Source organism: Dendrobates tinctorius, unplaced genomic scaffold (assembly GCF_039654945.1).
Source record: "Dendrobates tinctorius isolate UK_male_01 unplaced genomic scaffold, ASM3965494v1 ptg000069l, whole genome shotgun sequence".
NCBI classification, from domain to species: domain Eukaryota; kingdom Metazoa; phylum Chordata; class Amphibia; order Anura; family Dendrobatidae; genus Dendrobates; species Dendrobates tinctorius.
Genome location: NW_027361737.1, coordinates 12,358,527 through 12,382,469, shown reverse-complemented (window position 1 = coordinate 12,382,469; position 23,943 = coordinate 12,358,527). Strand labels below are relative to the sequence as shown.

Below are 23,943 nucleotides of genomic sequence, written 5' to 3'. Positions count from 1 at the left end.
AGGAGCAGAGTAGATTGAGATACAGGGTGGGCCATTTATATGGATCCACCTAAATAAAATGGGAATGGTTGGTGAAATCAACTTCCCGTTTGTGGCACATTAGTATATGGGAGGGGGAAAACTTTTCAAGATGGGTAGTGACCATGGCGGCCATTTTGAAGGTGGCCATTTTGGATCCAACATTAATTTCACAAGAAAAACAATGGTTTGCTTGATTTTAATGTAACTTTATTCTTTCATGAGTTATTTACAAGTTTATGACCACTTGTAAAATGTGTTCAAAGTGCTGCCTATAGTGTTGGATTGTCAATGCAACCCTCTTCTCCCGCTCTCAACACACTGATGGCATCACCGCTGAAGAAATGCTAGCACAGGCTTCCAGTATACGTTGTTTCAGATGCTGCACATTTCATATCTTCACAGCATAGACAATTGCCTTCAGATGACCCCAAAGATAAAAGTCTAAGGGTGTCAGATTGGGAGACCTTGGTGGCCATTCAACTGGCCCACAACGACCAATCCACTTTCCAGGAAAGTGTTCATGTAGGAATGCTCGGACCTGACATCATAATTGATGGTATGGTGTGGTATATGGGGTACAAAGATAATGGCGCCATTCTTCATCAATGGAAACCTCAATGCAACTGGATATCTGAAATTGCTACCTGGTGATGTGTTGCCCTCTTTATACTGTGTTCCAAATTATTATGCAAAAAGAGTTTAGGAGTGATAAGGTTAGAATTTTTTTGTTTGTCATTTAAACTCATTGATGGTGATGTGTGTCAGGGCTCTTTATATCACTGAAAGCAATTGCAGATACCTGTGCAAATTAGTTCGGCAGGTGTGTCCAAATAAAGGCAAGACTACTTAAGAAGGCTGTTCCACAATATTAAGCAGCCTACATTTTTTGCCAAAAGGGGAAAGAAAAAGGATGTGTCAGCTGCTGAGAAGCAACAAATTGTGGAGTATTTAGGTCAAGGCATGACTACAATCAACATTGCCAAGACACTTCATTGTGATCATCGCACAATCAAGAAGTATGTAGCGAGATTCCCAGCACACACGTGTGCGTGCTGATAAGGAAAAATTGAGGACTCTTTCCAACAGGCAATTGCATCAGGTTAAAAGAGCAGCTGCAAAAATGCCTTGTCATAGCAGCAGACAAGTTTTTGAAGCTGCTGGTGCCTCCAACGTCCCCCGAACAACAAGATGCAGGGTCCTTCAGAGGTTTGCAGCTGTGTGTAAGCCATCCTGTCGACCACCTCTATCCACTGCACACAAGCAGAAATGGCTCCAGTGGGCAAAACGATACATGAAGACTGACTTCCAAACTGTTTTAAGGAGCCAACAAGGAGGAGGTGGAGTAATGTTTTGGGCTGGAATCACGGGGAGAGAGATTGTCGGCCCCTTTAGGATCCCTGAAGGGGTAAAGATGAACTCCATAATCTATGTGGAGTTTCTAAAACAGCACTTCCTGCCATGGTTCAAGAGGAAGAACCGTGCTTTCCGCAGCAAGATCATTTTCATGCATGATAATGCACCGTCTTATGCTGCAAATAACACATCTGCATCTCTGGCTGCTATGGGCATAAAAGAGGACAAACTTATGGTGTGGCCACCATCTTCCCCTGACCTCAACCCCATTGAGAACCTCTGGAGCATCATCAAAAGGAGTGTCTATGAAGGCAGGAGGCAGTTCACATCTAAGCAACAGCTCTGGGAGGGTATTCAGTCCACATGCAAAACAATTGAAGCACAAACCATCCAAAAACTGACAAATTCAATGGACGAGAGAGTTCAGAAGCTTCTTTCGAACAAGGGGTCCTATGTGCAAATGTAATATCACCTAGAATAAAGTTTTGACTTGAAAACTGTTTGATTTCATTTTGTAATGAGCTGATAATCCTTATAATTTCACAACTGACCATTTTTTTGTTCAAAATAAAAAGGTTGAAAACTCTGCTGTGCATAATAATTTGGAACATGCATTTTGAGTGTTTCTTATTTTTAAAAATATACTGTTTTCATAGGCAGTTTGTTCAAAAACATTGCAATTATACTAGAATAGTAGATGACTGGAAAATAACAATGACTGCAATTCATATAGGTAATTTAGAGAAAATATGAGGATATATTTTTTGCATAATAATTTGGAACACAGTGTATGTACTGAACATGGCACGTTCCCTGAGTTTTTCCAGCAAGATGGTGCACCACCACATTACCGGTGTCAGGTCTGAGCATTCCTACAAGGAATCTGACCCCCTTAAAATAGCATTTCTGCGGTGTTGCTATCAGTGTGTCAAGAGTGGGAAAAGAGGGTTGCATTGACAATCCAACACAATGAGCAGCAGTTTGAACACATTTTATGTGCTGATAAACTTGTAAATAACTCATGAAAGAAGTTACGTTAAAACCAAGCACACCATTGTTTTTCTTGTGAAATTCTCAATAAGTTTGATGTGTTACATGACCCTCTTCCCAAAAATAGTTGAATCCAAAATAGTCGACTTCAAAATGGCCACCATGGTCACCACCCATCTTGAAGTTTCCCCCCTCCCATATACTAATGTGCCACAAACAGGAAGTTGATATCACCAACCATTCCCATTTTATTTAGGTGTATCCATATAAATAGCCCACCCTGTGTATAGTTATGCGAGAAGAGACTTCATATCACCTTTTTCTTCAACTTTTAACCTCTGCTCTTCCTGGGATTTTTGGTCCAGTGAGTGGTATCCATCAAATTATATGCAGACATATACAAAGACCTGACAAAACCGCAGCTAGGCGGTGAAACGAGTGTCGAGGTGTGCAGCAATCTTTCCCATTTACCATGGCCACAGGTAAACATTATCTAGAACTTATTAGAATGGAATATTTTGCACACACGTCCTGTGAGGTATATTCATGGTATTTTGTGGTTTGTACATAGGAAATGTTTGCCTAGAATAGTCTCCAGAACCTGTGTATGTAAATGTTCTGTTATTGTATAGCTCCTACATGTATACGATTGATTTATACAATGTACAGTGGGGAAGTGTGTTTAGTCAGCCACCAATTGTGCAAGTTCTCCCACTTAAAAAGATGAGTGAGGCATGTAATTGACATCATAGTTAGGCCACAACTATAAGAGTCAAAATGAGAAAACAAATCCAGAAAATCACCTTGTCTGATTTGGAAAGATTTATTTTGCTAATTATGATGGAAAATAACTATTTGGTCATTAACAAAAGTTCATCTCAATATTTTGTTATATATCCTTTGTTGGCAGTGACACAGGTCAAACGCTTTCTGTAAGTCTTCACAAGGTTGGCACACACTGTCGATGGTATTTTGGCCCATTCCTCCATGCAGATATCCTCTAGAGCAGTGATGTTTTGGGCCTATCACCAGGCAATACAGACTTTCAAATACCTCCACAGATTTTCTATGGGGTTGAGATCTGGAGACTGGCTAGGCCACTCCAGGACTTTCATATGCTTCTTACGAAGCTACTCCTTCGTTGCCCTGGCAGTGTGCTTGGGATCATTATCATCCTGAAAGACCCATCCACGTTTCACCTTCAATGCCCTTTCTGATGGAAGGTTTGCACTCAAAACCTCACGATACATGGCCCCATTCATTCTTTCATATACATGGATCAGCCGCCTTGGTCCCTTTGCAAACAGCCCCAAAGCATGATGCTTTGCTCCCCCATGTTTCACAGTAGGTATGGTGTTCTTTGGATGAAACACAGCAATCTGTCTCCTCCAAACACGAGTTTTGTTTATACCAAACAGTTCTACTTTGGTTTCATCAGACCATATGACATTCTCTCAATTCTCTTCTGGACAATCGAAATTCTCTCTAGCAAACTTCAGATGGGCCCGGACGTGTACTGGCTTATGCAAGGGGACACGTCTGGCACTGCAGGACCCGAGTCGCTGGCAGCGTAGTGTATAACTGATGGTAGCCTTTGTTACAGTGGTGCAAGCTCTATGCAGGTCATTCACTAGGTCCCCCCGCGTGTGGTTCTGGGATTTTGGCTCTGTTCTTGTGATCAGTTTGACCCCACGGGGTGAGATCTTGCGTGGAGCCCCAGATCGAGGGAGATTATTAGTGATCTTGTATGTCTTCCATTTTCTTATTATTGCTCCCACAGTTAATTACATCACACCAAGCTGCTTGTCTATTGCAGATTCAGTCTTCTAGCCTGGTGCAGGGCTACAATTTTGTTTCTGGCGTCCTTCGACAACTCTTTGGTCTTCACGATAGTGGAGTTTGGAGTGTGACTGAGGTTGTGGACAGGTGACTTTTATACTGATAAGTTCAAACAGATGCCATTACTACAGGTAATGAGGACAGAGGAGCCTCTTAAAGAAGTTACAGGTCTGAGAGAGCCAGAACTCTTGCATGTTTTTAGGTAACCAAATACTTATTTTCCACCACAATTTGCAAAAATATATCTTGCCAAGTCAGACAAGGTGACTGTCTGGATGTTTTCTCATTTTGATTCTCATAGTTGTGGTCTAACTATGATGTCAATTACACACCTCATCTTTTTACGTGGGAGAATTTGCACAATTGGTGGCTGACTAAATACTTTTTTCCGCACTGCATATTGTTTTGACATTCACAGCTGTTTTCTTATAACTAGGTAAATACCCTTATATCATTCTCAATTCTGTATATATTCTGACTCTTCTAGCCATCGATAACTGATTGTTGTACTCACAAGCGATGCGCCCTCCGATATTACAAGTCAGTGTGGCCGAATTGGAACTAAGAGTCCAGGAGAAACAGTTGATTTTCTCTGAAATCTTGTATTTAAGTACAATGCAGCAGGTGGAAAGAATAATCCCAAACAGAAGTACACATGTACACTCAAAATGCCTACAGGAAATTGATAATGAGAAAGAAGGTGGGAGCAAGGGCTAACATCAAATACAGGAGAGAAGGGACAAACTTCAAAGGGCCGGGCTTCTGCCTAGCAACAACAGAATGCAATGCATAACATAGAAATACATAAGTTGTTTCCATTCATGGGACAACAGTGTGTTAACCATATTTATCCTATATGGCCTTCTATATGTGTAGTGAACTCTTTCTGAACATCCATTTTAGGTTGCGGTTTTACACATGCTTTTTTTGTCAATTATATTTTCTGTATAATTTTATGGTGACCAATTTAGGTTTATCATTTTTTATGGTACTTACACATTTGTTTCAAAATGCATTTTTTTTTTTTAAGCTTTGGATCCCATTGCTTCTTCCTGTACTCTGTCGGTTACATATCTCAAAAAAAAAAAATCAGTCACATAGGACCATCCAAGGTACCAAAAGTCCCGCAAAGAGCGGATAATTAACACACAAGTTATACGGAGTCTTTTCTCACAGAATTTTATATAAATAGACTCTTGTCTAACATGGTGCCTGCATTTTCATAGTGACAGGTTCCCTTTAAAGGGGAAGATGTAGCCAACTGCATGGTAACACCTTCAACCTCCTTTCGATATAAAATGCAATTTTTACATGAGGCATATTTTTTCTACAAGTCAATATTTCTATGCAAAATTGGAATTGACTTTTAGTACATTGAAAATTTTCTTAAGGAATACATACCTTCTCCGTTGTTTAAAAATCCATTCAGAGTCTTAGCTTAAAGAGAATCGGTTGGCCATTTTTAGTGATATTATGCAAAGATATCACTCAATTGTGCGTCCCATAAGGATTCTATTAGGACTTTTTATTCCCCCCGACCCCGCACCTTTGCTGCATAAATACCTTTATCTTGGTTTAGATGTATGTAAATCACTGGGGTCAGGTCCGATGGGCGGGGCTTATTCGCCTTCTCCCCCCCCTCAGCTTGCTGCATGTAATCTTCGTCTGTGAATATCACAGATGACGTTGGTTTCCGCGCTTGCGGAAATACCTCCGATGCTTGCGCACTATGCTTTGCCTGTGGGCGAAGCATATAATCGGTACTGCGCATGCCCCGGAAGTGTGTCCTGCATGTGAAGACTTCCGGGCATAGACCACACTGAAAAATACTCGCACGTGCACAGTACCGATTATATGCTTTGCCCACAGTTGGGCAAAGCATACTGCGCAAGTGCCGGAGGCCTTTTCAATGCACAAGTGTGGAAAACTACGGCATCTGTGATACTCACAGATGAAGATTACGTGCAGCAAGCTGAGGTAAGAAGGCGAATAAGCCCCACCCATGGGACCGCGGCGATTTCCATACAACTCCAAGATAAAAAAGGTATTTATACATCAAAGGTGCGGGGTGAGGGGGAATCAAAAGCCCTAATAGAATCCTTATGGGACGCACAATTGGGTAATACATATCAGGGCTGTGGAGTCGGAGTTGATTTTGGTGGAGTCGGAATAAAATGGACAGACTCCTAAAATATATAATAAATTGGGTACAGTAATTCAATGCAGGATGTGCTGAATATTTTTTCATAGGAATTTGGGAAAGTTATGAAATGTCCTATAAATGGCTGTTATATTCCTGATCTAAGGCTACATTCACACATGTAGCCTTATGTGTGGGAGTCAGAGTCGGAGTTGGAGTCGGTGTAAGGGAAATTGAGGAGTCGGAGGTTTGGCTTACCGACTCCACAGCCTTGATAAATATACATGCCATCACTAAAAATGGGTGACAGATTCCCTTTAAAACAAGTCTGCAGATCATGCAAATAGTTTAAGGCATCATAAATGAAGCTAAATGTCATGCTAGATAGATTTGTTTTATAAAAAAAGTGAATTCTGTCTAAATTCACATTTCTGTGCCTACAACGAAGAAAGGAAAAATACACTTGTAATCTCTGTCACAGTTCACATAGGTTCCTTTATTTTAAGGCTATATAAAAATTGTAATCACAAAGTGGCAAAACAGAAGAAACTAAAAATGAAAACAAAATTACAATATGTGCTCTGTAGAAGTACAACATGATCAGACAAGTGCTTGTGTAAGCAGAACCTATAGGGATTTTAATGATCCAGATAGAATAAAAAGTGAATAGATTGGCAATTAAAAGAATCAGATGCAGTCAGACGGTCATGAATAATAAAACAAACTTAAATCCTGGCAGGATTAGCAACAATACTAAGACCTCATTTACACCACAGCTTTGTGTACAGCACTATATAGGGATGTACAGCTCATATGTAGTAGAATATACCATTTCCCGGAAAATAAGACCCAGTCTTAGATTAATTTTTGCTCTGAAAGTTGCGCCATTACTTATTTTCGTGCTCTACCCTTACAGAAGGAACGTTCTGTAGCGTAAAACCAGTAGTCAGACATATAGACCGTTCAGCAGAAAAGCAGCCAACAAATCAAAGTAACACACTACGGTGTACTGGAATTGCCTGACTCCCACACAGGGCCACAAAACATAAGGGCTCTAAAATGGCTCCCACACACTTTCTGGACACTATCACTACCGTAACAATCACCCACAGCAGTTCCTTTACCATAGCAGCCCCATCATTTTGCAGCTCCAAATATTCCCATCATCCAATTGCAGCCCTCATCATCCGTTTAGTCCCCAATACAGCACCCCCATCATTCCATTACAGCCCGCATCATTCTACAATACAGTATTGCAGCCTCCCATCATCCCGGTATCCCACTACAGCCTCCCATGTGTGTACCGTACCGTACCGTACACACACCCTTTCACAGACACACACACACTTTCTTACTGTTTCCCTCCGTGGTGCTGCTTTGAGTGCTTTGGTGGTGCAAGAGCCCTGGGCCAATCAGAGCGCAGGAGCCCTGGGCCAACCACAGCCCAGGAACAATCAGAGGCTATGCATGACGACAGCTGGCCCATGGTTCCTGCGCTGTGATTGGCACAGGGCTCATGGACGGAGATCGGCACACCGCTCCGAGGCTGTAATTAACTCCTGCGAACAGCGCAGCTGCAGTGGCGGGCACCGGACAGTGGGAGCGAGACACAACTGCATGCCCCATGCACAGAACAAGGTATGCCTTATTTTCGGGGGGGGGGTGCCTTATATTAGCAGGCACAGTGCTCCCCCTAGCATGCCTTACTTTCGGGGACGCCCTATTTACAGGGAAACAGGGTATTTTTGCGTCTCCGTGGTTGCATGTCTCAGCTGTTCGATGGCCACAGCACATGCGGGGATTGCCCGTTAAGCAATCCCTGCTTGTGTTGCAGCTAAACAGCTGTGAGAAATGCCGTTGCTGGGACTCGGACACATTATTCGAGCACGCCGAAGACACTCGGTCAGCACCTGAGCAAGGTCGGATAACACCTTATCCGAGCATGTTCACTCAATGCATTGGACTCTACACCAAGACATAAGGAAGATTGGATTTTATAAGTAGGCAGGCAGACATCACAATTTTGCCAAATTTGTATATAACCCAACAGTAAAAACTATGAAATCTGTGGCATAAGATGATACAGTAGAGGGCACAATGGCAACCCTATTACAGTAGTCTCCAGAATCCTTAGGTAGGGAAGCCTCCACTTCTTCTGCAATGACGTTGCTGACGTTAGCATTGCACAGTGTTCCAACTAAATTAATTGGATATCTGGCAGGAAGCATTCGTTTAGCCTTTATCAGGGTCATCAGAAAGGTAACATGTTTCAGTGCAAAACTTCTAAACATTAAAAAAAAAAAAAAAAAACAAAAGCAAAAAATGGATGGGTGGAGAAGCGTCTAAAACTGCTCAGAGCAGCAATGGACAAGCTACTGAACTCGTGACTATTTTAATGGTCCTACGATAAAACAATTTATAGGCATCAACATAAAACCCAAAGTTCTGGATGCCCGAATCTACCGCTTGAGGTTTGTCCAAACCTATTTTAGGACTCTTTCAGACATCCGTTGTCATGTATGGAAAAAAATAAAAATAAAAACTGTATGAGTCCTCAGTTGAGTCAGTGCCTCAGTTTTACCATCGTTTTATTATCACAGATATGGTTAAATAAATCACAAAGCTTTTCCTATCCAATGTTAATCATGGACTGGACATGAACTGCAAACCATCTGTGTGCCAATTTTCACAGATCAAGAGACTCATTTGTACTGTGCATCTGAGAGAATGGCAGATCTAGACAAATCTTATTTTTACACAGACACATGGTCCACAAAAACAACCGCCCCCATAAACTAGAATTGTTTTATCAGCTAGAAAATGTGAAAACTGGACGCCTGAGTGAGGCTTTAAGAAGAGGTCCACATAAATCATAGTGGAAATATTAGGTTTGTTTTTTTAATGTAGATTCTGCATTAAATTACTAATGTTTGTTAAAATGTAATTTTATTTAAAACAGAGCACGGATTTAAGGTCATGCTTTTCAGGTTACCCTTCAGGGTTATCATGGACTTCTGCAATAAATATGGTCAAATTTTCACAATCAGTGAAAGCTGGATCAAAGATGTTCATTTTCAGTGTTCCCCAAATCCAGACCTCAAGAGCCATAAACAGGTGATGTCTTCAGAATTTCCTTATTATATAGAGGATAACTGCATCACCTGCACAGGCAATAATTCCATCACCTGTGCAATATTGAAAACATCACTTGTTTGTGGCTCGAGGACTGGAGTTGTGGAAACACTGATTTACATGTTGCCTGCTGCACCACTATTACACTTTGTGAAGGTAACCTTTGGCCCTACTCCCATGTAGAGTAAATACTGCACTTTTTCACATGGCATCCGCAAAAAAATAATATGCAATTGCATTCTGCTCAGTTTATTGTGTAGATTTTTTAAAATTTATCAGTTAAAAAAAATAAAAGGATTATTAGCTTTAAAAGGAAATCTGTCAGCAGGTTTTTGCTACCTCATCTAAGAGCAGCATGATGCAGACAAAGAGAAGCTGAATCCAACAATATCTCACTTCGATTACTGGGTACAGCCGTTCACACATAGCTTTTAGATTTAGAATGAAGCAGAGCTGAGAAAGCTAATCGAGCCCACACAAGGCTTTCAATGTAAAAAGTGCTTAGACAGACAGGTGCTTAGTCTGGAAATGTTAATCTCTTCCCGGTTAGTAAACACTCACTTGGACAAGTGACATCCTGAAATTCTGTGTTTCGGCCTCTATCTCCTGAGGTCTTCAGATTACATAGCAAAAACCTGCTGACATATTCCCTTTAAGGTTTCCAATAGAAGTACATTAAGAAAAATACATGAGAAGTTCAGAGTTTTACAACTTCAAAAATAAAAGTTGATTTTTCATGAAATGGGCAAATGGCCTAAGTTTTCATAGAAGTACATGCCGCCTCTACTGTACCGCCTTTATTTTGTACTGAGGTACACAAGTTTTCTGTAACATTCTATTAAACAATGGAAACGTTCCATCAGATGCTGTAATGCATGTATGGGGAATAGTAAAGTAAATCTAGTACAACAACGTATGGAATCGCAGGGACTGTGCAGATTGTGTTGTCTTGGCAAATACCTATGACCGCTAAGAACACACGGTCATGAATGTACAGAAACAGGACACATTTGGATCTGGTGGACTGCTATTATCTATAGAAGGTAGTTGGATTACAGAAGTAAGCATAATTTCACAGCTAATGGTTGGAATACATTTAAAGACACCTCACAATTCAGGATGCAGCTTGTGCCCAGTCTTCTTTAAAAACCACATACAAGTATGGAGGATTGCTGCATGGCTACTTTTACATAAAAGGAATATAATGCACTTGTTACATCTGACATTTCAGTTACTTGAAGCCTGCTTAAGGCCAAGCAATTAGTCAATATGACTCTTCATTTTATTCTAGGCCCCGCTCAATACAAACTCCATGAATAGACCTTTCATGCAAGGAAAAAAAAAAAAATACTACTCTGAAATCGCCTAAAAATCTCCAGTGCTGTTACTTACTGATCACAGGACAAGAGTGATGAAACGCTCAGCTACAAAATAAAGTCTCATTTCAGCCATTTTGGTTTGGAGGCTCAGTCTCATTATTGAAGCATAAATAAAATATACATAAAATACAAATAAACCCTTTAGTGAGAAACATCACCTGCTCTAAGTATAATACACTGAACTAGGAAAATCCTAGACTAGCTTGGTTTTTTTTTTTTTTTATTTTCTTACTTTTAAACTTCCAAGTTATAGAAAATTATAGAAACCGCAAGTTGAGACTGTTACACCTTTTATTCCCCCAGAAATTTGCATGGCAATGTAAACATGGAAGAGTAAAAACCCTGTTTTATTGCAAATTTGCAGGCTCTTATTACCATAAATGTATAGCATAAAATGGTTTCTTAAAAGAATATAGTAAACAAGTAAAATGTTATTTACAACTGCAAACACTTGAAACATTTTCATTTTGTCTGTGGCAACTTTTGTGGAGAAAAAAAAAAAATAGGACAAGGATTGCAGAGATTCAGTAAATGAATGATTGATGGGCAAATTTCACATGTTTGTGTGGAACAAAGATCCTGGAGCGAAAAATAATTCACATTGAGTAAGAACCTGATGGGGAACAGTATCCATTTCGAGCTGTAAAATAAACACAAAATGCTCAGGACAATGAATTTCTTCTTTCAAAGTCAACAATTGCACTCGACGCTCAACATGCATATTGGTACGTAGGGCTTAAGACAGAACCATGATTAAGGAGATCTGCCCCATATATGCAGTTGAAAGAGGAGACAAGAAGTAATGTGTAACGGCTGAGTAATAAATCATGTGGAAAAAGGCATCACTTTCAGAAAATACAGTGGTTATATACACTAGATGCATAGCAGGTCCTACAGGGGCAATAAGCCGTTCTCTGCAAGTCAGAAGCACACTATCAGAAGTCCACAGGCGGTTGTGAAGTGGGCGTCTGGAAGAATTGCTTGAATAAATAGGGTTAAATAGACAACTTATAGACACTACTGCATTAAATATATTACTCTACAGCGGCCTCTCCAGGGTTGTGATCAAGTAGAAGCTTTACCCTTCCACATCTTCACTGGGTGCTGACTGTCCAGAGCGCAAGAGAAGGGGGAAATGTGCAGAAAGACTATCTGAGAGACAAGGACAATTGTGTGTTCATTAAAATTTATGTGCAAGGATCAAAAATAAACAGCAGCCCAACACCCAACCTGGTATTGTAATGACATTCCTACCTTTAAAACTACAAAAAGAAAGAAAAAAAAAAAAAAAAAAAATGTATTCCCATAACCTAAACTGCAACAGATAATTCAGCATTTCCATTCATATAACCTCAAAAAAAATATATTTTTTTTTTAGATTCAGCAGATGAACAAACACCACCACTAATATTTGGGGGCAGGGAGTAAGTTCCCCAAAATTTTATTAACTTGACTTGTATGTTCGAAATTTTTTTTTTATTATTATTCATTTTTTTTTTCCTTTTTGGTGTTTCCCCATTCCTTCCATACAGTATCAAGAGAAGGAGAAATCTGGATAACAATTCCACAAAGGAACTGTATAAATGATATCTACAAAGGCCCCCCAAGGGAAATCGGATGTCGTAAAATCTTGTAGGCTTGTCGTGCATGTTCTAGAACACGTACTGTAATTTAATAGATGACGCTCGTAACCGTGTGATGATTTAAAAGAACTTCCCAGTCCATGCGAAGGGGTATAAAGTCCAAGAGAAAAATCAATTAACAGGACACATTTTCTATGCTACGTAGGTGTATACTTTGCGATCCTCAGGTGTTCGTGCTAGATATTCCCGTTCAATAAGTCCTTCAATACGTTTTTTAATAACAACTGGACTTGGAAGGAACCGGGCCTTCAATTGCTGTGTTACCTGGATGTGGGGGGAAGAAGAAAATACATTAATAGCTGGCAATAGCTGGTATGGTTAGAGCTGGCAAGTGACCAAAACATGAAAATGCAAAGAAATGTGTTAAAGCGGTTGCCCAGACTAAATTGATGAGGGTACAGTCATATGACTGTAGACATATGAATCCCCCAGTGCACGTACTGACTTGTTAGGATTCACCGGTTTCTGAGTTGGGACTGGCGGGTACGTATGCATTATGCATACTCCCGGGCATAGCCGTCTAGTGGGTGTAGTCTTGCTCCATACACTTATATTGAGCGACGTGGCAGTCTAGTGGGTGCAGCTTCGCTCAATACAAGTGTATAGACCCAGACTGCACCCACTAGATGGGCTCTTGCGAATATGCATAACGCATACGTACCCGTCGATCTCCATTTAGAAACTGTTGAATCCTCACAGATCACAGTGCGTGCGCTGGGAGGATTCATTAGTTTGCATTCACAGAGAGACTGCAGACTTAGCAATTTAGACAAGACAACCCTTTTAACCCCTTCACTACCAAGGGTGGTTTGCATGTTAACTCCCGGGGCCAATTTTTACAATTCTGACCACTGTCTCTTTATGAGGTAATAACTCTGAAACGCCGCCATGGATCTCGGTGATTCTGACATTGTTTTCTCGTGACATATTGAACTTCATGTTAGTGGTAAAATTTCATTCAAACCACTTTGTGAAAAAAACAGAAATTTGGCGAAATATTTGAAAATTTCGCAATTTTCCAGCTTTAAATTTTTATGCCCTTAAATCAGAGATACGGCACAAAAAAAACTTAATAACTAACATTTCCCACATGTTTACTTTACATCAGCATAATTTTGGAACCAAAATTTTTTTTTGTTAGGAAGTTATAAGGGTTAAAAATTGACCAGCGATTTCTCATTTTTGCAACACCATTTTATTTTTACGGACCACATCACATTTGAAGCCACTTTGGGGGGTCTATATGATAGAAAATACCCAAAAGTGACACCATTCTAAAAACTGCACCCCTTAAGGTGCTCAAAACCAAATTCAAGAAGTTTATTAACCCTTCAGGTGCGTCACAGGAATTTTTTGGAATATTTGAAAAAAAAAAAAAAAAAAAAAAAGAACATTTAACTTTTTTTCACAAAAAAAATACTTCAGGTTCAATTTTTTTTTATTTTACCAAGGGTAACAGGAGAAATTGGACTGCAAAACTTATTGTGCAGTTTGTCCCGAGTACGCTGTTACCTGATATGTGGGGGGAACCACTGTTTCGGCACATGGCAGAGCTCAGAAGGGAAGGAGCGCCGTTTGACTTTTTCAATGCAAAATTGGCTGGAATTCAGATCGGACGCCATGTCACGTTTGGAGAACCCCTGATGTACCTAAACAGTGGAAACCCCCCACAAGTGACCCCATTTTGGAAACTAGACCCCCCAAGGAACTTATCTAGATATGTGGTGAGAACTTTGAACCCACAAGGGCTTCACAGAAGTTTATAACGTACAGCGGTACAATTAAAAAAATCATTTTTTCCCCAATTTTTACTTTCCCAAGGGTAACAGGACCCTAAAAATTATTGTTCAATTTGTCCTGAGTACGCTGATATCCCATATGTGGGTGTAAACGTCTATTTGGGCGCATGGCAGCGCTCAGAAGGGAAGCAGCGCCATTTGGCTTTTTTGGCTGGAATTGAGATCGGACACCATGTCGCATTTGGAAAGCCCCTGATGCACCAAAACGGTGAAAACCCCCCACAAATGACACCATTTTGGAAGCTAGACCCCCCCCCCCCCCCCAAGGAACTTATCTAGATGTGTGGTGAGCACTTTGAACCAAGCGCTTCACAGAAGTTTAACACCCGGGCGTGAAAATAAAAAAATCCGTATTTTTTCCACAAACACGATCTTTTAGTCACCAATTTTTTTTTATTTTCCCAAGGGTATCAGGAGAAATTGGACCCCAAAAGTTGTTGTCCAATTTGTCCTGAGTACGCTGACACCCCATATGTGAGAGAAAACTACTGTATGGGCACACGTCAGGGCTCGGAAGGGAAGTAGTGACATTTTGGAATGCAGACTTTGATGGAATGGTCTGCCGGTGTCATGTGCGTTCGGAGAGCCCCTGATGTACCTAAACTATTGAAACTCCCCACAAGTGACCCCATTTTGGAAACTAGACCCCCCACGGAACTTATCTAGATGTGTGGTGAGCACTTTGAACCCCCAAGTGTTTCACAGAAATTTATAACGCCCGGGCGTGAAAATAAAAAAACCTTTTTTTTCCCCTTAGGGTAACAGGAGAAATTGGATCCCAAAAGTTGTTTTTGCAATTTGTCCCGAGTAGGCTGATACCCTATATGTGGGGGTAAAACACTGTTTGGACGCATGGCAGAGCTTGGAAGGGAAGGAGCACCATTTGACTTTTTCAACGCAGAATTGGCTGGAATTGAGATCAGACGTCATGTTGCATTTGGAGAGCACCTGATGTGCTCACACAGTGGAAACCCCCCAATTATAACTCCAACCCTAACCCCAACACACCCCTAACCCTAACGGGAAAATGGAAATAAATGAATTTTCTTTTAATTTTATTATTTTTCCCTAACCAAGGGTGTTATGAATGGGTCACAGAGGAGGAAAAAAACACCACAAGTCAAGTCTCAGAAAACCAGAGGGGTTGGTAACTATGCAGATTGCAGATCCCTGATCTTACCACACAACTAGCAGCAGACGTGGAAAGTACCTACGATGAACCTAGACGCCTCGTCACAACAGGAGAGCTACATAAGCCTAAAGCAGGAAGAGAGGAAAACTAACTGCCCCAGAGCAGACCCCAAAGGAAAGACAGCCCCCCACATGTATTGACGGTGAAACAAGATGAAAATACAAAGGCAGAAAAATAGGCTGAGCAAACGATGGGGCCCGACTAACTAGAAAGGAAAGGAATGGAAAGACACTGTCTGCAATCTGCCAAAAACCCTACCAAAATAATGTCCAACACTTCTGATAGCAAAATTAACCCTGAAGTCACTAGACTTCTCCCACTATATCAGCACTCTGAAATATTCTGAGACAGAGCAAAAAGAGGCCAATCTAATAAGGGACCAAAAGGCAAATACAGATAAATAGGAGTGGAAATTCAGCACAACCCCAGCAGGGGCTGGCTGACCACAAAAAACTGAATTGACCAACAAGAGCAAGTGTGAACAATAGCAAAAACAAACTTAACTTGAGAAGACTGGAACAGAGCTGAAGTCCAAGACCTGAGAAACAGACTGAATCACCAGCACCAGGATAGGGCGTTGGCTGTCTTATATCCAGTCTGATACTTCAGAGATCCAATCGTTATCCTCATCAGGTGGCAGATCACTACCAATTAAACCAACCTCACTACCTCCTGTCACCACCAGAGGGAGAACGGAAGGAGGAGCAGAAAATGAGTTCACAACATAAGGGGGTGATAACGGGGGGTTTGATTTACTATTTATGGCAGTTTTTATGTTTAGCAGCTGTCACACGCTAAAAGACGCTTTTTATTGTAAAAATAGTTTTTGCATCACCACATATTGAGAGCTATAATTTTTCCATATTTTGACCCACTGAGTCATGTGAGGTCTTATTTTTTGCAGGACGAGTTGACGTTTTAATTGGTACCATTTTCGGGCTCGTGACATCTTTTGATCTCTTTATTCCGATTTTTGGGACGCAAAATGAACAGAAACCAGTGTTTCATGAATTTCTTTTGGGGGATGCGTTTACACCGTTCCGCCTGCGGTAAAATTGATAAAGTGCTTTTATTCTTCGGGTCAGTACGGTTACAGCGATACCTCATTTAGGCTTTTTTATGCAATGAAAACAATTTTATATAAAAAATAATTATTTTTGCGTCGCTTTATTCTGCGAGCTATAACTTTATTTTTTCTCTGATGATACTGTATGGCGGCTCGTTTTTTGCAGGACAAGATGACGTTTTCAGCAGTACCATGGATATTTATATGCGTCTTTTTGATCGCGTGTAAGGCTAGTTTCACACTAGTGTTTATTCGATGCAGCGCACGGCGCCGCTAAGCCCAGCCCCCTGCCCGCCCCATCTGGTCATCGCCGCCTACTATCGCACATGGACGCTTGCAGATCGTGCGCTAGTAGGATTTTGGCGTGCGCCGAGCACTTTTGAAGGTGCGCGCCGAACGCAACATGTTGCATTTCGGCGCGCACGCCAAAATCCTACTAGCGCATGGCCAGCGCACGATCTGCGCATCCTATGCTGAAGATAGGGTGCGCAGATGGCAAGCGTCCATGTGCGATAGTAGGCGGCGATGACCGGATGGGGCGGGCAGGGATACGGCAGGGGGTGGGGCTTCGCGGCACCGTGCGCTGCGTCGAATAAACGCTAGTGTGAAACTAGCCTTATTGCACTTTTTGTTCGGCGGTATGATAAATCATTTTTTGCTTCGTTTTTTTATATTTTTTAAGGGGTTCGCTAAAGGGGTTAACTAATGGTAGTTTTATAGGGCAGGTCGTTACGGACGCGGCGATACCAAATGTGTACTTTTATTGTTTCCAAAAAATGAATTAGGGAATTTTTTTTTTATTTAGCGTTTTTAAAATTATTTTTACACTTTTTTTTACTTTAGTACATTGTCCCAGGGGGGACATAACTGTCATGTGACAGATTGCTGATCTGTCACATCACAGATCACTGTGACAGATCAGCGATCTGTCAGGCACTGCACAAGGCTTCCTCGTGCCTGTGCTTTGCAGGCACTGAGGACCCAGATCCCTGCAGGCCCCCGAAGGTCCCCGTCGCCATCTTGGATCCGGGGACCTGCAGGGATGGAGCCCCCCGCAGCAGCGCTGCACATTGCGCTGCTGTGTGGGGCTCAGGGAAGCACGGAGGGTGCCCCCTCTCTGCCGATGCTTCCCTTTAACCCCCGGTACACCGCGATCGTGTTTGATCGCGGTGTGCAAGGGGTTAACGTGTCGGGGGCGGTCCGTGACCGCCCCTGACACATTGTGCCGGGTGTCAGCTGTGATAATCAGCTGACACGTGGGCGCCACTGATCGCTATGACAGAATATTCCGTCCATGAGAATTAGGTCCAGGGTCACATGGACGAAATATTACGTCCATTGTAGGAAAGGGGTTAAAATGTATCTTCCTTCTATCCCTGATCAGAATAGTTTTGTTTTTTTCTTTTGCATATCATATGGGAATATACAGCCATATGTAAAAATATATAAATAAGCTTCAGAAAATAAAGCCTACAACTATTTGTAAAACAAATTTACCCAAGTTCAATTAAACAATGCCATCTTTACATGCTTTAAAAGCATCAACTAATTACCTTTTTTTACAGTATTACTATTTACTTACTGTAGGGTATGTGCTAATTATTTTCATCCTAGGTTTTATTTTTAAAATCTAAGGCTATGTGCACACGTAGTTTTCTTGGTGTGCGGATTTTGTAGAGAAAACCGCAGGTTAACCCGCAGGACAAAAGTCCTGCGGTTTATCTGCGGTTTTGCCCTGCGGTTTTACACCTCATGATGGATGAGGTGTAAAACTGCAGCGTTTCTGCACCAAACAATTAACATGCTGCGGATTGTAAAACGCAGCAAAACCTCGCGGAAAAATCTGCAGCATGTGCACAGCTTTTTTTAATTTCCATAGGAAATAAAGGTACTGTACAACGCAGCAGAATCTGCTGCGGACCCGCAGCTGCAGAAACGCTGCGGAACCACAGCAGAATCCGCACCGTGTGCACATACCCTAACATATCCAGTCTTGCTAAATATTTATGCAAGTAAGAACATTCTAAAAAAAAATAAATAAATAAAGGTAATACCTCTGCTACTAATACGTTGTGCTGCATTTTCTTTCTAGATTTCATAATTCGAACTATAGCAGCTTCTATCTCGTGTTTTCTATCATCGTCAACTTTCTGTCGAGTCTCTTTTCTTTCAGGGTCAGATTCACCTTGTTTGGCCGCCACTGAAAACACAAAGTACGTTCGTTACAAAGAGGATAGTATATGAACAGTGACACATTTAACGTACATGAAATACCCTATTTTTATACTGAGACACTCTGGACAATATGAAACTTGTATTATATATTACTAGCTGAAGAGCCCGGCGCTGCCTGGGCATAGTAACTAACTACAGTTAGTTGTACAGACCAAAAGTTTGGACACACCTTCTCAAAGCGTTTTCTTTATTTTCCTGACTATGAAAATTGTAGATTCACTCTGAAGGCATCAAAACTATGAATTTACACATGTGGAATTATATAATTAACAAAAAAGTGTGAAACTGAAAATAAATCTTATATTCTAGGTTCTTCAAAGTAGCCACCTTTTCCTTTGATTACTGCTTGGCACACTCTTAGCATTCTCTTGATGAGCTTCAAGAGGTAGTCGCCGGAAATGGTTTTCACTTCACAGGTGTGCCCTGTCAGGTTTAATACGTGGGATTTCCTGCCTTATAAATGGGTTTGGGACCATCAGTTGTGTTGTGCAGAAGCCTGGTGGATACACAGTCCTACTGAATAGACTGTTAGAATTTGTATTATGGCAAGAAAAAAAAGCAGCTAAGTAAAGAAAAACGAGTGGCCATCATTACTTTAAGAAATGAAGGTCAGTCAGTCCGAAAAATTAGGAAAATTTTGAAAGTGTCCCCAAGTGCAGTGGCAAAAACCATCAAGCACTACAAAGAACCTGGCTCACATGAGGACCGCCCCAGGAAAGGAAGACCAAGAGTCACCTCTGCTGCGGAGGATAAGTTCATCCGAGTCACCAGCCTCAGAAATCACAGGTTAACAGCAGCTCAGATCAGAGACCAGGTCAATGCCACACAGAGTTCTAGCAGCAGACACATCTCTACAACAACTGTTAAGAGGAGACTTTGTGCAGCAGGCCTTCATGGTAAAATAGCTGCTAGGAAAAGACTGCTAAGGACAAGCAACAAGCAGAAGAGACTTGTTTTGGCTAGAGAACACAAGGAATGGAAATTAGACCAGTGGAAATCTGTGCTTTGGTCTGATGAGTCCAAATTTGAGATCTTTGGTTCCAACCATGTCCTTGTGCGACGCAGAAAAGGTGAACGGATGGACTCTACATGCCTGGTTCCCACCATGAAGCATGGAGGTGGTGGTGTGAGGGTGTTTTGCTGGTGACACTGTTGGGGATTTATTCAAAATTGAAGGCATAATGAACCAGCATGGCTACCACAGCATCTTGCAGCGGCATGCTATTCCATCCGGCTTGCAATTTGTTGGACCATCATTTATTTTTCAACAGGACAATGACCCCAAACACACCTCCAGGCTGTGTAAGGGCTATTTGACCAAGAAGAGTGATGGGGTGCTACACCAGATGACCTGGCCTCCACAGTCACCAGACCTGAACCCAGTCGAGATGGTTTGGGGTGAGCTGGACTGCAGAGTGAAGGCAAAAGGGCCAACAACTGCTAAGCATCTCTGGGAACTCTTTCAAGACTGTTGGAAGACCATTTCTGGTGACTATCTCTTGAAGCTCATCAAGAGAATGCCAAGAGTGTGAAAACAGTAATCAAAGCAAAAGGTGGCTACTTTGTAGAACCTAGATTAGAATATAAGACATATTTTCAGTTGTTTCACACTTTTTTGTTAATTATATAATTCCATGTGTTAATCTATATAGTTTTGATGCCTTCAGAGTGAAGCTACAATTTTCATAGTCCTGAAAATAAAGAAAACTCTTTGAATGAGGTGTGTCCAAACTTTTGGTCTGTACGGATATATCTGTCTGTCTGTGTATAGCCCCGCCCACTCCACATAGCCACATTCGCTATAATATCCATCATCCCGTCAGCCAGTGCCAACAGGCTACTACCCCTAATATCCCACATCGTCCCATCAGCCAGAGCCATAGGACTACTAATATCCCACATCATCCCATTAAAGCCACCGGACTACTACCCCTAATATCCCTCATCATCCCATCAGTCAGAGCCACTGGACAACTACCACTAATATCCCACATCATCCAGTCAGCCGCCGGACTACTACCCCTAATATCCCACATCATCCCGTCAGAGCCACCGGACTACTGATATAGAAGAGTTAATGGTTTGCTTTATATCCCTTTAGTTTCCTTTAAGACTTTGTATTGCCTTTTGACTATTATTGCTAGAATTATTCTTATGTAGACTATTAGTCTCTGTTTTCAAGGAAACTATACTTGTTATCATATTTGTTCTCAATAGTCAGTAACATGTTCTGGGTACATTGTAAACATGGTATAACCCTGAAGGTGATGGTGGGGGCTACATGAGCTCCATAGAATTACATATTGTTGTAAATGGTATAAAAGATTGCCTTGTATTTCATTACGTCAGATAAAGTGATTTGACCACAGCTCATGTGTGTTGAGTCTCTTGTCTCCAAGTGCTTGTGAATAGAAGGGTGAAAAACTCCTAATCCGGACTCACTGGAGATCTGGCATATGACGCTTGGTCAGAACAAAAAGCAGCTACAACACTATTACCCCTAATATCCCACATCATCCCATCAGCCAGAGCCACCAGACTACTACCCCTAATATCTTGCATCATCCTGTCACACAGAGCCATCGGAATACTCCCCCTAATATCCCACATCATCCCATCAGCCAGAGCCGCCGGACTATTACCCCTAATATTCCACATCATCCCGTCTGCCTGGGGTCAGAACCAGAGCGCTGAGTGGAACGGTCCTAACTTCCATACCAGGGATCCCTTTAAGAGGCCTGGCATCAGAAGCAGAGCGCTGAGTGGATTTGCCCTGACTTTCATACCAATGATCCCTTTAATAGAACCCTGGGGTGAGAATCAGCGCTGAGGGATTTGCCCTAACTTCTGTACAGGAGATCCCTTTAAGAGAGCCTGAGGTCAGTACCAGAGCATTTGAATGCAATTGCCCAGACTTCCATACCTTGGATCCCTTTAAGAGAGGACTGGTGTCAGTACCAAAGTGCAGATTGGATTTGCCCTCACTCCCATACCGGGGATCCCTTTAAAGAGGGGCCTTGGGTCAGAACCAGAGCGCTGAGTGGATTTGCTTTTACTTCCATACCGGGGATCCCTTTAAGAAAGCCTGGGATCAGAACCAGAGCACTGGATGGATTTTCCCTGACTTGCATACCAATGATCCATTTAATAGAACCCTGGGGTCAGAATCGGAGCGCTGAGGGATTTGCCCTAACTTCCGTACAGGAGATCCCTTTAAGAGAGCCTGGGGTCAGTACCAGAGCATTTGAAGGCAATTGCCCTGACTTCCATAACCGAGGATCCCTTTAAGAGAGGCATGGGGTCAGAACCAAAGCATTGGATGGATTTTTGCCTTGCCCTCCATACCGGAGATCCCTTTAAGAAAGGCCTGGGGTCAGTACCAAAACACTTGAGTGGATTTGCCCTAACTTGCATACCATTGATCCACGGGAGGGGGGGGGGGGGGGAGATTCATTTCTGTCATGTGCTCTGTGCTCCTTTCTGGGGGGCAGACAATGGCTGGAAGCTTATGTTCCTGGGGATGCTAGATTTTTCCCACCATGTCAGTGTCTGCTGAGGTGTTGTCAAGTTGGAAAACTTGCTCATAGCAACCAATCACAGCTCAGCTACTTTTAACCAGCTCTGGTGAAATGAGAGATGCTTAGTGATTGATCAACAGTTTTCCTTGCAACCAAAGCAACCAATCACAGCGCAGCTTCTTTTGAACAACTCTGGTGAAATGAAAGAAGCTTTGTGGTTGGTGATACATTCTTTTTTATATATAGAGATTAACACATGCCAATAATCTCCTCTACTGAACCACTATCACAGCCATGCATTCTGCTTGTAAGCATCATATAATGTTATCATAGAATATCATAAAATAAATCAGAAAAAAAAAATAAATCATTTCAGTTTATGTTGTAATCAGTAAAACAAAAAATTAAAAATATGGGCAATATACTCCCATTATTTATCAAGTTTAAATGTTACATAGCTCACTATACATTACCATTAATGGCCACGTCTTAAAATCAAAGTGATCATAATTGCTCACGCCAAATTTACAATATTTTGTACATTTTCTAGTGATCTGAACGCTCAAGTCTCTTCTCACCGAAATTGACAAGGATCTGCATCACGCACTACTGACAAATTAACACGGTTCAGGGGACGTCGGCCCCGGATAGCTGGTGCCGGTAAAGATGGGCCTAATACTACACTGTTGTACCCACCTGTTTGGATTTTAACTCTATGAAGTTTGGAAGTGAACTGATCATTAACAGTGAACATGTGGCCGCTCTCTATTTCTTTTGATTTGGGTTCTTTTGTGAGGACTCGTTGGGTTGGTTTTCCACAGGCCAGAGACTGAAGTGCCCTCACAAGCTCTCTCTCTGGGATGTCCGTCTCTTGCTGAATTTCCTAAACAGATACAAGAAAACATGTTAAAATGTGCTTTTCTTTATCCCGAGGTCCCAATTTTTTCACTATCTACAGCTTAGATAAGCAATTTAATCAAACTTACGCAATATAAATTCGACCCAAGTACTATCGTCTTTCCCTTTAATAGGGATTCTTAAGTCACAGGGCCCCCAGGGTCTTATTTCTGCTTTATATATCCACACATGTTGTTCGTGGGTACAGATTCAGTTTCACTGACAGACAATAAGAGGCAAATGGAAATCTCATCTCTGACATTCAAAATGAGGATTGGGAAGAGATTCTTATCTGACTCCGTTGCGATTATTTAGAATGGGGTGGTCTCAATCTTCAGAATGCCCAAGATGTCATACAATTGATGCGGATTTTATACATATGGTGTGGGGGTACCCAATTATCCTATCCTTCTGGAAAGAGGTAACTTCGTTGTTGTCCTCCCTTATATGCACCACTGTTCCTCTTAATCCGTTGGTGTGCTAGAGGAAGAGATTTGGGGGCACCAAGTTAAAACTTTCCTACGCGAGACACTTTTCTTAGCCAGGAAAATACTGGCCTTGCGTTGGATGGGTAATGCACATCCATCTCTTACAGCTTGGATTGAGTTGGTGAATTCAGTTATACCTTACGAGTGGACAATGTATCAGAATAGGGGGTGCCTGGGAAAGTTTACTAAGATTTGGGACGTGTGGAATACTTCTCATCTTACTATATAAACATGTAGACAATAGTTTGATA

The 23,943-nt window shown here is 41.6% G+C and overlaps 1 protein-coding gene across 3 annotated transcripts in view; it reads right to left on the bottom strand.

Annotated features, from left to right (window-relative positions):
- Positions 1-11,182: 11,182 nt before the first annotated feature.
- The window catches only part of CUL3 (cullin 3), a 148,300-nt gene continuing 135,539 nt past the window's right edge, over positions 11,183-23,943 (bottom strand). For all 3 annotated transcript variants that reach the window (XM_073581099.1, XM_073581100.1, XM_073581101.1), the window contains exons 14-16: positions 23,004-23,190; positions 18,609-18,754; positions 11,183-12,761 (exon numbers count right to left, since the gene is read on the bottom strand). In XM_073581099.1, coding sequence (XP_073437200.1) covers positions 12,630-12,761; positions 18,609-18,754; positions 23,004-23,190 — 465 coding nt within the window. In that variant the 3' untranslated portion in view covers positions 11,183-12,629. The remainder of the gene's footprint in view (positions 12,762-18,608; positions 18,755-23,003; positions 23,191-23,943) is intronic.